The 13,945-nt window shown below is 42.6% G+C and overlaps 2 protein-coding genes across 3 annotated transcripts; one reads left to right on the forward strand and one right to left on the reverse strand.

Moving 5' to 3' along the window:
* Nucleotides 1–625: 625 nt before the first annotated feature.
* Nucleotides 626–7,524, reverse strand: LOC119030347 (AN1-type zinc finger protein 5-like). 2 transcript variants are annotated; one of them, XM_037117844.1, is made up of 6 exons: nucleotides 7,240–7,524; nucleotides 3,944–4,128; nucleotides 3,667–3,832; nucleotides 3,356–3,459; nucleotides 2,630–2,758; nucleotides 1,990–2,138 (listed from the first exon to the last, which is right to left on the reverse strand). In XM_037117844.1, the coding sequence occupies exons 2-6, from the start codon at nucleotides 4,098–4,100 to the stop codon at nucleotides 1,990–1,992; spliced, it is 705 nt and encodes a 234-aa protein (XP_036973739.1). In that variant the 5' UTR covers nucleotides 4,101–4,128; nucleotides 7,240–7,524. The 2 variants fall into 2 exon arrangements, with proteins under 2 accessions (XP_036973740.1, XP_036973739.1); XM_037117845.1 differs by lacking the exon at nucleotides 7,240–7,524 and having other exon boundaries at nucleotides 626–2,138; nucleotides 3,944–4,100.
* Nucleotides 7,525–9,606: 2,082 nt separating this feature from the next.
* On the forward strand, nucleotides 9,607–12,772 carry ccnb1 (cyclin B1). Its single transcript, XM_037118073.1, has 9 exons — nucleotides 9,607–9,768; nucleotides 10,021–10,149; nucleotides 10,649–10,762; nucleotides 10,860–11,048; nucleotides 11,131–11,289; nucleotides 11,390–11,626; nucleotides 11,711–11,851; nucleotides 12,027–12,137; nucleotides 12,279–12,772. The coding sequence occupies exons 1-9, from the start codon at nucleotides 9,748–9,750 to the stop codon at nucleotides 12,381–12,383; spliced, it is 1,206 nt and encodes a 401-aa protein (XP_036973968.1). The 5' UTR covers nucleotides 9,607–9,747; the 3' UTR covers nucleotides 12,384–12,772.
* The last annotated feature ends 1,173 nt before the right edge of the window (nucleotides 12,773–13,945 follow it).

The raw sequence follows: 13,945 nt of genomic DNA on the forward strand, positions 1-13,945 counted from the left end.
ACTGTCAGCTGGATGACACACCGAACATCACCGCGCAGCTGAATCACACTTCAAGTGCTGTAATATAGACAGGCTTATGAAATGGATCCCAAAATTGTTGACATTAAAAGGTGCAATACGCAAATGTATGTAGCTTGAAACCAAAATGCTCAACAGAATGAAGCAATTTAATGGCACTGATGTTATATTAAAGGCATCTGAGCTGTAGAGATGCCCACTGAAGTTACACCAGCAGAGGCAACACTCTGATACAAAGTACAGCTCATGCCTCTGGAGTTTAACCGACTGGCTGACCTCCCACTCACTCCTCTCCCCTTTCACAAGTCTGTCAACACCGGTCTACAAATCTTCTCTTCCAGATGCGAGAAAACATGTTTGTTCGGTACGGACCCCAGGAAAGGTCACACCATCCTGATTTGAATAGTTGTTTGTGTAAAACATAGAAATAGTGATGCAATATAATCATTACCTCTAATCGTGAATATCAAAAAGAATTATGATATGGTTTTGTTCCTGCATTTCGCAGCCCCAAGTAGATCCTGACAGAAGATGTTCAAAGTTGAGGAATAAGTGCAGAAAAACAATCTATAATCTATAATAAAATGAAGGGCTGTCAATTCTTGACTTCATATTTGTGAACATAATTTATTTACATCATACAATTTATTCTGTTTTATTGGAGGATTACGCGCACTGCAGTATATAAATAAAGATGTTTGTACAAACTTGCATAACTAAAGGGTAAAAAACAAAACAGATTAAGCAGCTGGACCAAAAAAAAAAAAAAAAAAAAAAAATCAACAAAAAACTGAAAGTTATTAAGAACCTACGACCACAGGTCTCACTAAATCACCATGGCACACAACCACTTAGCCTCATACGATGCTCATACAGCCAGCCGTCCACATCTACTCCCACACACGCTCCCAACGCTGTGAATTTTGTCGGCTCACATTAGAAATCGAGGAAACATTCAATAGTGAAGTAAAAGATGAAAAGATTAGTGGAACTAAACCCTTCCAAAGGCAAAAATTAATACAACTTTAGGCTACTTGTCATACAACAACACACGGCATACACTTTCTGGAAAACAAAAAAGGAAACAAACTAACAAAAAATGTGACTTCAGTGGATGGTTTCAAGGACCTAAGATGCAGGAAGTCCATGTGCCTGCCATCCAGATCCCGGGCACAGAGTGGGTCGCGGCATTCGGCCGAGATCAACAGGAGAGAGAAAGACGTCACTGTCAAACTATGTTGCGTTTCCAGTCCCATGCACACAGCAGGAGGAGAGGAATATGAGCCAGCGTGAAAGGGCTCGCGACAAAGTCTCTTCTTCAAAGTCTCTTTGTAGGACGTCTGTGGAGCTGTGTGTCAACAGGGGCCAGAGAGGGCAAGATTCCAGCGGCACAGAGAAGCATTTTGGGTTGATAAAAACTTACCAGGACGCAAAGTCTGACAAATAAGGAGGGTTCGACTGACCAAAAAAAGAAAAGAAACCACACAACAACATCCTTTGTTTTGCTACTCAAGCCAGCAGAGAGCAAGCACGGCTGAGATGGTGCCATCAGCCAACAGCAGTAACAGTCTGAGAGTCCGAACAGGCTCGAGTGTCCAAACTCTTTCCAGGCAAAGTTCAAGCGATCTCAGGGGGAACCACAAAACAGATTGGGCAGCCATCAACAGCGTTTTCTAAAAGGGGCAGTAACTTTTTCTTCAGCAATCACACTCAGTCACTGATATGGACCCACCTTCATCCTCACACAAAAAACTTTGTTAAATACAACCTTTCAAAAGTGTTAAACTCGCACACAAACAAGAATGAAAGCTGAAAATATAAGTGAACTTTCATGCACTGGGGAGAAAATGCTGAATGTGTAACAAACAAGGGGGGGAAAAACAGGTCCTTCAGACAGAAAGTTGGGCTCAAGTTCATGGTTTTTTTAAAGCGGATCGCCCCCAGTATTCAAAGTCAAACTGAGAGTCCTCTTCATATTCTCTGGATTTTGTCGGCAACAACAACGGGGTTCTCCTTGCGAATCTTGTCAGCAGCTTCGGTTCTGTAGTCATACGGACAGTTGTGCTTATCAGAGTAACGGTGAAGTCCGCAGAACAGATTCCCACAGCGGCAGTCAAAACCTGAAACAGAGGACAGACCGAGTCAAACCAATGACAAGTGTGCGGATGATGTGATCCGTCTTCTAAGACATTAGACTTTATCGATACCTTTTTGCAGGGTCTCTTATGCAAGAACTTGTTTTGATGGCTACACAATGGAACTTTTGCTTCTAGGAAAACTGAAATCAACAACCTCTGAACAAATAGTAATACTATCTGTCTCTCCTTTGTAGCTATTTGCTGCACTGTTTTCATCAGATACTGGAAAAGGTTTATCTGCTTTTGCATTCTGCTGTGGACTGCATGTCAAAATGGCAGAAAAGCACAAAATATGCTGTGTGATGGCTCTTCTTTGACCACATTGCATTGGCATTCTCAGTCAAAGCCTAGAGCAAAGTCATTGTGCAGCAACAGAAAATGCTCAAATTTGAACCATTTTGCCTCATAAATCACCATATATATTTTAAATTGGAAAAGAAAGTTAATTTTTTTCTATCTGTCCCATTTCATACCTGTAAGGCCAACCTTCTTGCGGCACATAAAGCAGCGATTCTTCTTGGGTTTTGGGGGCTCTGGGGCTTTGAAGTCCTCACTGCCAGCAGTGGAGGGATGGGAGGCAGAGGATGTGGGCTGACTCAACACTGGAAACACACGAGAAAAATACATGAGCTTTCTTACTATCCTACACACCATTTCATATGAAAAAAAAACCATGCACGTACACAAGGGGGACTAAAAATCCATGGGTGGATGTAAATGGGGGAGGAACATATTCTAAGATTTTGGTATGTGCAATTTATATGTGCTTGGGCAATATTAAAATATATTGTGAAAGTTTCTACAAATTGTAGATCGAAACATCTGTTTTGGCTAATCCAATTAACTTAATTTGACAAATGACCCATTCTCTAAATACCCATAAAGCAGTCCTGCCCACTGATTTTCAACTTGATCAGAGACAAGACAGTAAAAAAGATATCTCTGTTTATACCAACTTTTGATCATCTCGTGGTAAAACATTATTTTCCAAAGCTATAATGAAGATGTCTCTGATGGTGAAAACAAAAGCTGAACATTATTATGTCAGCTTCACAGGGGTATTTCTGGCAGGACTGTTGTATTGGCCTGCATCACACTGTACTCAAATGGTAGGTTTGTGAGTGTGTTGGTGTAACCTGTGTAACTGATATAAGTACATATCCTCTGTGATAAATAACAAGTCTATATTTGGTACCTACCTGGCTCTGTGAGCTCTACTTTGGTCCCTGAGGCTCCTTTCTCCTCACAGGACAGACTCATCTCAGTCATCTGCTGTGTTACTGAAACGGCTGCTGAAGCTCCACTGCAAAGGATAAATAGGACACATTGAAATGAGAGTCACATACTAATAGGTATGTATTTACACAGGGTTTATGGAGTTTTTCAGTCAAGTTGCATTTACTTGAAGAGCCCACATAATTAACTGTTCCTCCACTCTGAAAGTGGACCATTTTTGACAGCACTGGAGTTGTTTGAATGCAGTAAAATAAACTGTTGTGGATCTCCTCACCTGAGAACCTCGCTGGCAGCAGCCTCGCTGGCAGCAGCAGCAGCTTCAGCTTCAGCAGCGGCTGCCTCGGCCGCCACCTCAGCAGCAGCGACTGCAGCGGCTGCAGCATTGTTCAGAGTGGCCTCTAACCTCTGGATGGCAGACACCTCAGCGGTGGGGCCGCTGCCTGAGGGAGAAACGTTTCATCGCATGTTACAGTCAGACACAGAGGTTGGGAGTTTTGCCCTGTGTGCACATGGAAACAAAGGGAAACTGTGACAGACACAGCAGGTCTTACCCAAGGCACTCAGAGTACTGACTCCACCATTGTTCTGTCTTGACAGGTGCTCCTTATGGCACACAGAGCACATGCCATTAGTCCTAGGGTTGCCATAGAAACCACAGCCGGTAGGACAGAGCATAGGAACTGGGCTTTGATTGGTCTCCTGGGCCATAGCGATGTCTGCCACCTGGTGAGCTGACCTGGGGACACAAACAAAAGTCACCGGAGCGTGTGATTATGACCAACATACAAAAAAATCTGACTTGATGAATTATAAACAGACAAATTAAAAATCAGAGCACCAGAATCAATTAGCAGTAGTGAGTGGAAAACTATCAACTACTTATGGTAAGGCTCAGTGCCATACCATAAGGGCTGTATAGATTGGTCAAGTGATCACTTTAGCAAGGCATTTTCAAGCAATAAATGATCATTTATCGAGCCAACGCGCAAAACAATTACTGAAATTTGCATACTTTTATCAGATGCTCAGATTAAAAACAACCCTACATACCACACCAATATCATCAATGCCCTGTAAAGAGTTTGAGTGGCATTTTCAGCAAGCAAATATATGCACTACAGAGTTCAAAACAGTGCCGTTTCACTTCGGGCTGCAGTCCCTCTCCCAACAAAATCCAATTCCCCTCTCGCTCAACAAAGTCCTACCACACCAGGTTGTGGTAAGTAATGGGTTTAGTGCAGGGACGGGCCTTCAGATGAAATCAAATCAAGATCACTCTTTAAGTTTTCTGCAAGTTTTTCCTTTCAGGGGCGTCATTGCAGTGTTTAGTGTTAGTGCCCTCTTACGTCTGTTTCCAAACTCCACATTACGTTATTAACCAGCAGGTCTGTACCAGGTGTAGGGTGATGTAGTTAACTAGATGGCTACACTGATTGGATTAATTACTTAAAAAAAGGGACAAGGAGCTTGTACCAGAACCGCCTCTATGGCAAAACTTGGTTTTAAAATGGTGCAAATGGAGAATTTCATAGGCTTTAGATTGTGATGAAGGTAATTGTGATATTATTCGGAGCCATTAACACATTCTCACATCTGACTTGTCTGGGCTTGGCTGGTTCAGCTGCTGAGCAACTTAAGGCAATTAACACATTATAGTATCTTCTGCTTTTCACAAGGTCATCAAACAACTTTGTACAATCACCGATGACAACTGACAGAAGGCTCTCTCTTCGGTCAGCTGATCATTCAAGAGTTGAGAGGGAGAAAAAAAATACTTGTATGCTGCTGCATCACTTAAAGGTTAAAACATCCTATCTGAATGATGGGATTATGTGATGACACATGGAAAGGGCTGGGCATCTATCTATCTATGTTCAACCATGGTTAAGATCTACATTGAATGCAATGACCTGTCTTGATCATTGCTGATGAAAGACTGAGATATGACTGAGATTATCATTATCACCCAGGTGTTAACTTTTTTTATTATTTGGCTAAAACTCTTGTTAAACTGCCGATGTTTCGACAACATTCGACATATTTTGTAGGAGATAACATGTTTGTCTAAAAATCTGAATGTTTGGCCACTGTTGTTAGGATTACCAGTCACTCCAAGTTGGGAAACAGGAAGTATGAGGCCCCTCTCTTCTGGTAAAGTTAAACTTGAACTCCGACTAATAATTACATGAAAGGAAGTTGATCACAAGGAGGGGGGTGTTTATGATCATAGATTATAAAACAGGGGGAAACCATAAACATTGCAATGTTTCCGGTGAATTGCATCAGAGGCTCCCTCCTCTTCATTACTGCAAGCTGCAGCTTCACGTGTGTGTGCCTGCAGACTGCAGTGCTCCACGCAGCTTCCAGGCTCACATGGACCTGTGTGTGGTGGCTTTCCTCTCTCACGGGAGTGCAATGTGACACTGTGATCTCAAGACACGCTCGCGCACACGCGCACACTCACGGGTTGCCTCAATACAGTAAGGCGGTGAACACGTCTATTTATAGACAACCTCGAGAGTCGTGCAAACAGAGCTGGTGTCATGCCAGAGTGTGTATCGTTATCTGAGCGGGTTTCCACCATCAAAACATCCCATCAGCTTTCTGACCAAAGGGGGGCAGGTGGCTTCAAAATCCTACAGAGACAAGACCGGGATCCAGCGTTCTGCTGAACAGATCCGGACATGGTGACAAAATTCAGCAGAACAACTGTAGTTCAGATAAAGAGGCGAGCACGTTCATCACCGAGACAAAAGCCAAAAGCACCCACTAGCTCAGGATGAAGTGGTACTTAGGGGAATGCTAACGGCAGACTCCCAACTCAGTTATCATCCCGAGATTCAATACCCCTTCTCCAGATAGACGTGCTCAGGGAAAATGGTCTGAGCGATCAATACTGTTTACCTCGGCGCCAGCCCTCGCTCGCTTCCCGACAAACACCGGGCCACAGCAGTGTCACTTCTACAAATCCACTGAGTCATGCTAGCAAGCTAATGGCTGCTGCCAACAGCTTACTCTGATAAACTGTGCTACATGAACAGCACGGGCATGGCTAAATCGACTCCGAGTCGAGCTTCCAGGGCTCATAGTTAAACGAAACACAAACAAATCACACTCCAGCAATACAGTTGGATAGTTTACTCGTATGCTAACGACTGTTAGCCACAACAACCGTGTGAGCAGATTCTCGTGATCTCGCTAATGTTAGCATGCTAACTTGGAGGTTAGCTTAAACAGAAAACTGTTAGCATTGTTGTTGCCTTTGCTTTGTCTCTTTGTTTTTGTACACAACACACGCGATATTACTATCTTGGCATTAACTTATGACACGGTGCCTCCGCGTGCATCACCCTGCGAAATAGGTGTTATAATCATTACTGTTAAACAGACACATCAAATAATATTCAAACATTGATATAGTTAGCCAACAAGATGTCTCACTTTATAAGTCTACAGATCTTGATGGAGCTGCTAGCAGATTAACTTTAGCCAGGTTAAACAACGTTACACAGTGATTTAACTAGCTAGACAGGGTGGTGTGGACATAAACAGACGCTCTAATGACAATGTCAGATTTTATAAGTGAGTTGTATTTAATTTACGACAACCTCGCTGTTGGAGAAGGAAAGTTTTCAGCGACACGTGCTAACCAAACTGAACATTCCTTTAATCCTCGCGAGCGAAGTAAGGCTGCGCCATTTTTACATATTTTGCCAAGACCAAACACTTTTAACAGCAGATCTGGCTTTAAGATCGATTGTGTCGGTGTCTCACTGCCCACTTGGGAAACTTCACAAACAACCACGTAGGCTAACTTAGCTGGCTTTAATATGAACAGTTCACTTACCGTCGGTGTCTGAGAAACGTTTCTTCTCGAAACTTTGTTGGATTGACCGAAAAACTAACTATGGTTTACTCGGAGGGGACTCTCTAGGGCCGTCTAGGTACGTCGATTGTGGTGCCTCTCTTTTCAGTCTTCTCACGCAGCTCCACTCCGCCTGGGAGTACCTTCGGCGACTATCGTTGACGTCCTCTGCTCTGTAGCTGATTTGTGGTAGCATCTGTTTTGCTTTACGTGGTGCGTTTGCGTCCTCCCTTGTTCCGGTGAGACGTCATGGAAATTGTGACCCTCTGATTGGAAGGCAGGGGTTTGTTGGAGGCGAAACCCCTCCTCTTCCGGTTCCAAAAGATTTGTTGATTCATGGCTTTTACTGAACATAAACCCTGTCCTAAAGATAGACAGATCGTAGCTCCGACTCCAGTGTAGAAGATTAAAAATCAATATTCATGTAGCCAGGAAGGATTGACACTGACGTGCTGTTCGTAGATCAGAGTAAACAAGTTTATGAGAGGTGTGTTGCCTTCATATGCTCCTCGTAAGCTTCAGCTTCCCTAAGATTTTGTTCATCGTTCAGCTATGATTGTTCGTCCGGTTTACTCTGTCTGACCTTCACGCTGTTAGTTATATCTTCCAATGGACAGCTCGGCGACATGAACAGTCCTCAGGCCAGGGACAGGCCTACGGATCAGCTAGGCTGGTCAGAGTACTGTGATCCAAGCCTGTAACCGAAGCCTGTTTGCAATGCCCGTCCCAAGACAGGCATTTGCACAAATTCCCCCAGAAAATACAAAAAAGGCAACCACTTATATGATAATATTGATAAAACATATGGCAACGACCAGTTCATTTATGCCTTTGTCACTCATGATCCATTTTGAGTTCTGTGGGAGAGGAGTTCCACACATTGATCCACTGAATAGCTGCATGCTTGAACCTATATGAAAACCAGTGTGACAATTTGAAGACGTGTTTGGCTGAAGGAAACCTCTGTTGGCAGAAAATCAGGGGTGCCCTGTTAGTTAGGAAGTGTGTTTCCCCAATCTGTGCCAAGTATAAGGGGTCCATTAGTCTGCCGTCATGGCAGACAAAAAGTGTCGATCCCCGAGTGCAACCGAACAGGAAGGCTTGAGGAGCAGTCCACCATTACGCTCCTTCCTATTAGGTTGCACTCAGAGATTGACTCTTTTTGCCTGCCATGAAGGCGGCACCGAAGATACAGCTGCTAACATGAGTTGTTCAAAAACCTTCTCTTTAGTAAACTCTGTGTACACAAACAATGTTCTCAATGCTCGTGTTCATGCGTAGAGACCCTGGTGGTACTACAAGCAAAGTTTCATGTTGTGTCGAGCCTTCTTAGTGTTTTAAAAATAGCGATTTTGATACTAGCGTAAGAGTGCCCCAGCACTCCATTGAAAATGAGTGCCCGAGAATGAAACTATGGTAAATCTTAAAAGTGCCTCATTTGTCGTAATTATGTTTTTACGTGAAGGTTTGGCTCATATACATTCACAAAAAATGCCTGGGTTGCTTTTTGGCGAGAGTTTCACTTTAAAGCTTGTAGGACTTAAAGCCACCAGCCCCTCCAATGAAAGGAAATTTTCCTGATAAATATTTTTTAAGTAGTTAACCACCATTAAGGTCAATAATCTATTATGTAAAACAAGGGAAGAAATAAAGACACAATATTTAATACGAGCTATTTAATAATAATAATAATAATAATTATTATTATTATTATTATTATTATTATTATTATTATTATTATTATTATTATTATTATTATTATTATTATGTACTTGTATAACAGCCTGAAAACTGTATGGTACAGACAGTATTCCACACACTGAATTCCATCAAAGGGGTTGCCAAGCTCTTATCTTTTTTCTTTGAGTTATACTTGAGAATTGCTGAGAATGTTCAAGTAATGGAGTAGACGATGCAGAGGAAAATAAGACAGCATTGGGCAGTGAGGCCCAATGTCTGTGTGCATGTTCTTATGTGGGGGGAGGTAGTAATTGCGAAAGTAAATCCTTGATCCGTCTGATTGCGGATTAGTTGCCAAACCAAATTACATGGAATCTAAGGTTTATCAAACAGCACATGTAAACCCCTTAAACTACCGATTTTTTATTTATACAAAAAACCCAGCATAGTATTTTCTCTTTTTTTCAGCAAGTACATTTGTTCCATGATTGGTTCGTTTATGGGAAGACCAGATTAAACAGTATGTACGATTTAGAAAGTAAGGGGGGGGAAAGCAAAGCAGGACCTGACAGGAAAAGGAAGTGTGGACAAAAAAAAAAAAGATCTGAGGGACGGGACCAGTGGTTGTCTGGGTAACGCATTTGAAACAGATGCGCTCGACCAATCAGATGCTTGCAGGATTCTGGGCGCAGCGAATCAGGTTGAGCCGAGCGAGGATTTAAACCAAGACACGGAGGCTACAAAAAACTACACGGCATCAGCCTCCATTACGAGTCACAGTCTTTTTGTTGAAGCAGCGCACGTTTCGAAATGGCTCTTCGAGTAACCAGGGTAAGCATTTCATTCGGATTTTTTTCTCTTTTCTCATTTATGCCAGGAAAGGCGTTCAGAACAAAAATTCCCGTATCGAAGGGTTATTTTGTTAAAATACCAGCAGTGTTTAAAGCTCTCGTGCGTCGCTGCGGCTCTGCTCTCGTGCGTTCCCTTGTAGGAATGCGGTTTACGAAGACATGGCAAGCCCTCTATATAAACTAATAACATGCTTTATAACTTGTATTGCTAAATATTTGAATTTCTCTACAGAACCGCTTGGCTTCTACCAGGAATGACCTAGGTGGAAAGGCCTGCTCGGTCACCGGGCCTTCACTGAAGCCTCGAGCTGCGCTTGGAGAGATCGGAAACATCGCAGCCAACAAAGAAACGCAGAAAAAGGTAAAAACGACGTCTAATCTCATTTGTTTACACTGTGTTTTTAATATCTGATGGAGGATGCATGGTAAATCAACTTGGTTAACTTCGCATTGCTGTAAAGAATGCTTGCATTCTTTAAAAAATGGGCTAATTACACACCCAGAGGATTCATAGTATGTGTTTTTTTTGTTTTGATGTCTCATGAGTAAAATGTGACAGCTATACTCAGTGAAACTCCAAATGTTGTAGGGCAAAGGAGGGCGTAGGCAAACAACCTGTCTCTTAATGCACGTGTTTGCATTTGCCTATGTAGGGTTGCATCTACTGGATTATATTTTCAGTGATTGGTGGCCCCAATCTCGGAATGTTCACAGCCCAATGTAATGCATTTTTAAATGGCTTTGTCTATTGATCAAACATCATACATTTCATGAGTCTGGAACCTCCTAATGTTTACTAGTTATATAAAAAAAAAAAAAACCTTTGACCTCACTAATCCTTTTTTTTTTTTTCTTCCTAGACCGTCAAGACAGAGGCCACGAAGAAGACTAAAGTCACCGCCAAAGTTGAGAAAGTAGTTGCTGTTGAACCACCAAAAAATGCGGCTCCTGTTAAACCTGAGCCAGAGGTGGAGGTGAGTTAGTCGCTGGCTATCTGCTCATTAAACACAAATGACAGCTGCTGGGCGTGGTTCCTTTTTTATACTCATGTCGGGATTTCAACTGTTCCAGGTTCTTCCGGAACCAGCATCCCCCACTCCAATGGAGACTTCAGGCTGTGAGCCCGCTGACCTCTGTCAAGCATTTTCAGACGTCATTCTGCACACGGCTATCAGAGATGTGGACGCAGATGACTACGAGAACCCCATGCTCTGCAGTGAATATGTGAAAGACATCTACAAGTACCTTCGACAGCTTGAGGTAAGTGACATATTCAGGCTTATTTTCTTTTGCTACATAGTTCATCTTTTTAGATGGTTAACCCTTTTTCCTGTCACCTCAGGTTGAGCAGAACGTCAGACCCACTTATCTGCAGGGCAAGGAGGTTACTGGCAACATGCGGGCCATTCTCATTGACTGGCTTGTACAAGTGAACCTCAAGTTCCGTCTGCTGCAGGAGACGATGTACATGACTGTGGGAATCATCGACCGGTTTCTTCAGGTGGGTGACCATGTTAATCTCTGGTCACATCCATAAATGCCAGCTTTTTAATAAAACCTGCCACACCAGTTTCTAAATCCATGTATTGTACCTCTATCAGGACCACCCAGTCCCCAAGAAGCAGCTGCAGCTGGTTGGTGTGACCGCAATGTTCCTTGCTTCCAAATACGAGGAAATGTATCCCCCTGAGATCTCCGACTTTGCCTATGTTACGGACAAGGCCTACACCACCGCCCAGATCCGAGACATGGAGATGACAATCCTCCGGGTGCTAAAGTTCCAGTTGGGACGCCCTCTTCCCCTGCAGTTCCTCCGACGGGCCTCAAAGATCTACGAGGTCTGTAAGGTCTCAATCCAGCTAAAACCTGACTGAGACATCTTATCAGCCACTCATGTCCATTTCTGCCTTGTCTCCCCTAAGGTGACTGCTGATCAACACACCCTGGCAAAATACCTCCTAGAGCTGACCATGGTCGACTATGAGATGGTTCACTTCCCACCTTCCATGGTGGCAAGTGCTGCTTTGGCTCTTACCCTCAAGATCTTAGATGCTGGTGAATGGGTGAGTGACTTCATGAAGTGCTTTATTTTATCCATATTGGCTGCATCTGTTCATGAACTTTTATTTTAGTGGGTTAGTGTTAACTTAACTCGGTCAGCTAAATCGGTTGGCCTTGTCAAAAAATTAGCTTCTCGTTGCTTTTCTAAACTTGACTGACGGTTCAATATCATCTCAGGATGTGACACTGCAGCACTACATGGACTACACAGCAGAGAGTTTGATTCCTGTGATGGCGCACATTGCCAAAAATGTTGTAAAAGTGAACGAGGGGCTGACCAAACACATAGTAAGTGTCCAAACTTGCCTTGCCATCCTGTGACTTGCCTCAACTTTAATGCTTGTGTAACTGGCATCAATGGCACAACACTGAATGACCTTGCTTTTTCTCCCAGTGTAACTCCTCTATACTAATCTTGTGTTCTTGCAGGCCATTAAAGGTAAATACTCGACTTCGAAGCAGATGAGGATCGCTACCATCCCACAGCTCAAATCTTCAGTGGTGAAGGAGCTTGCAAAGCAAGTCACCCAGTGAGAGGACTCAATGTTTTTTAGCACCATGTGCTGATTTGTACAGTTTTAACTTAAACTTTTTAACATGACCTGAAGGGTCAGCGCGCTAAGGACCATGACAGTGGTTTGCATGTTTAACCAACTGAGATTGTGTTTTGGTTTTTTACTGAACATTTCAAAGACTGTTGCAAGGTTTGCTTTCCCATGTCAAGTCTTGGTTTTCATGTAACACCTGCAGATCTTGTGACATGCTTTGCGATGGTCAGATGTAACAGGTGCAGTGGCCTGGTGGGGCTCTCCCTATTTTTATAAAAATGGGATCATTTCTTAATGTGTGAATGTGTAAAGTATTGCTGTACTTAATTTTACTTGTCTCTTTTAAATCTTCTATTAAATGGTTTCTGAAAAGCTCCCTTGTCACTGATTTTGACCACCACTAGAGGCTGCACTTGCCTCAGATTGGTTCCCTGCCACTGCTTCAGGAAATGACCCACACTGAGTTAGAGTCGGTTTACCAGTGAGCCTAGATTTCCCGGAGCGGCACACAATTTCAGTAGTCTTGGTCAGTCCCCAAACTAATTAGGTTACGTTTAAATGGCCATGCATCTGTATTGCATTGACCCATAGTCAGTACTGTACAAGTAATGGAGCTAGACAGACCTCATCTACGCTGGCTTTTTGCACATCTTATTTGGTCAGAAATTTAGAGAAATGACGTGAGGTAATTGGGATAGAATGTTTCACAATATTAATGTAAGAAATTATATCAGCAATTACAAACAGGATGACCATAACATCTGTATACACAACACTTAAAGTCTCTCACAAAATCCCTCTGGTCTCAACTGAAATCAACTACAGTGTGTAGTCTTATGGAAGACAGTTTTCTACAGATAAAAGTAATTTGTCATGTGCATATGCTTGTACTGAAGTAATCCCGATCTACCTGGAAAATTTAATAAGTAATTGGTGACAGAATTTTTCAAGTCATTTCAGCTCCATCCCAAATTGAATACTTGAACTTATGTACAAATGGTATGGGTTTTTTTGTTTTGTGAGATGTGTTTTGACCCTCAGGGTCACTGCAGAATGTAACATCTGTCTTGTCATAGTAGTAAAAGCATAGATATTTAACACTCACAATGGCTCTGTTCAAGTCAAGAATCTTGGTCATGAAAGTGAGCCAGCATGAACAATACCAGGAAACTGAAACAGATAAATGGAATTTAGTCATTCATTTTATCACCTCTGCTAAGGAGGCCTTTAACCGTGACCTCTGATGTGGAGTTTTTAAAAATTCTTTAACATTGCAAGTCATTTCTAAGGTAAACATGTCTGGATCTTGAAAAAAATCTGGCATTTAAGTGAGTGAGTACAATTTAATGCAGATCCTAGATTTGGTCAGCTTAATTATGGTCAAGCAGTTATGGGTGGTTTCAAATCGTGTTACGCCTCGCTATTGAATTTGATATAAGGCCTGATTGAATTGAAGGGTACTGGTGGGCCTTGGCGGAGGTATGCTTTCCATACTGCAATAAATCCAAATATTTTCAATGAAAACAGCCTGTGCTTTACAGCACCAGT

The sequence above is a fragment of the Acanthopagrus latus genome, chromosome 12, assembly GCF_904848185.1.
Source record: "Acanthopagrus latus isolate v.2019 chromosome 12, fAcaLat1.1, whole genome shotgun sequence".
In the NCBI taxonomy this organism is placed as follows: Eukaryota; Metazoa; Chordata; class Actinopteri; order Spariformes; family Sparidae; genus Acanthopagrus; species Acanthopagrus latus.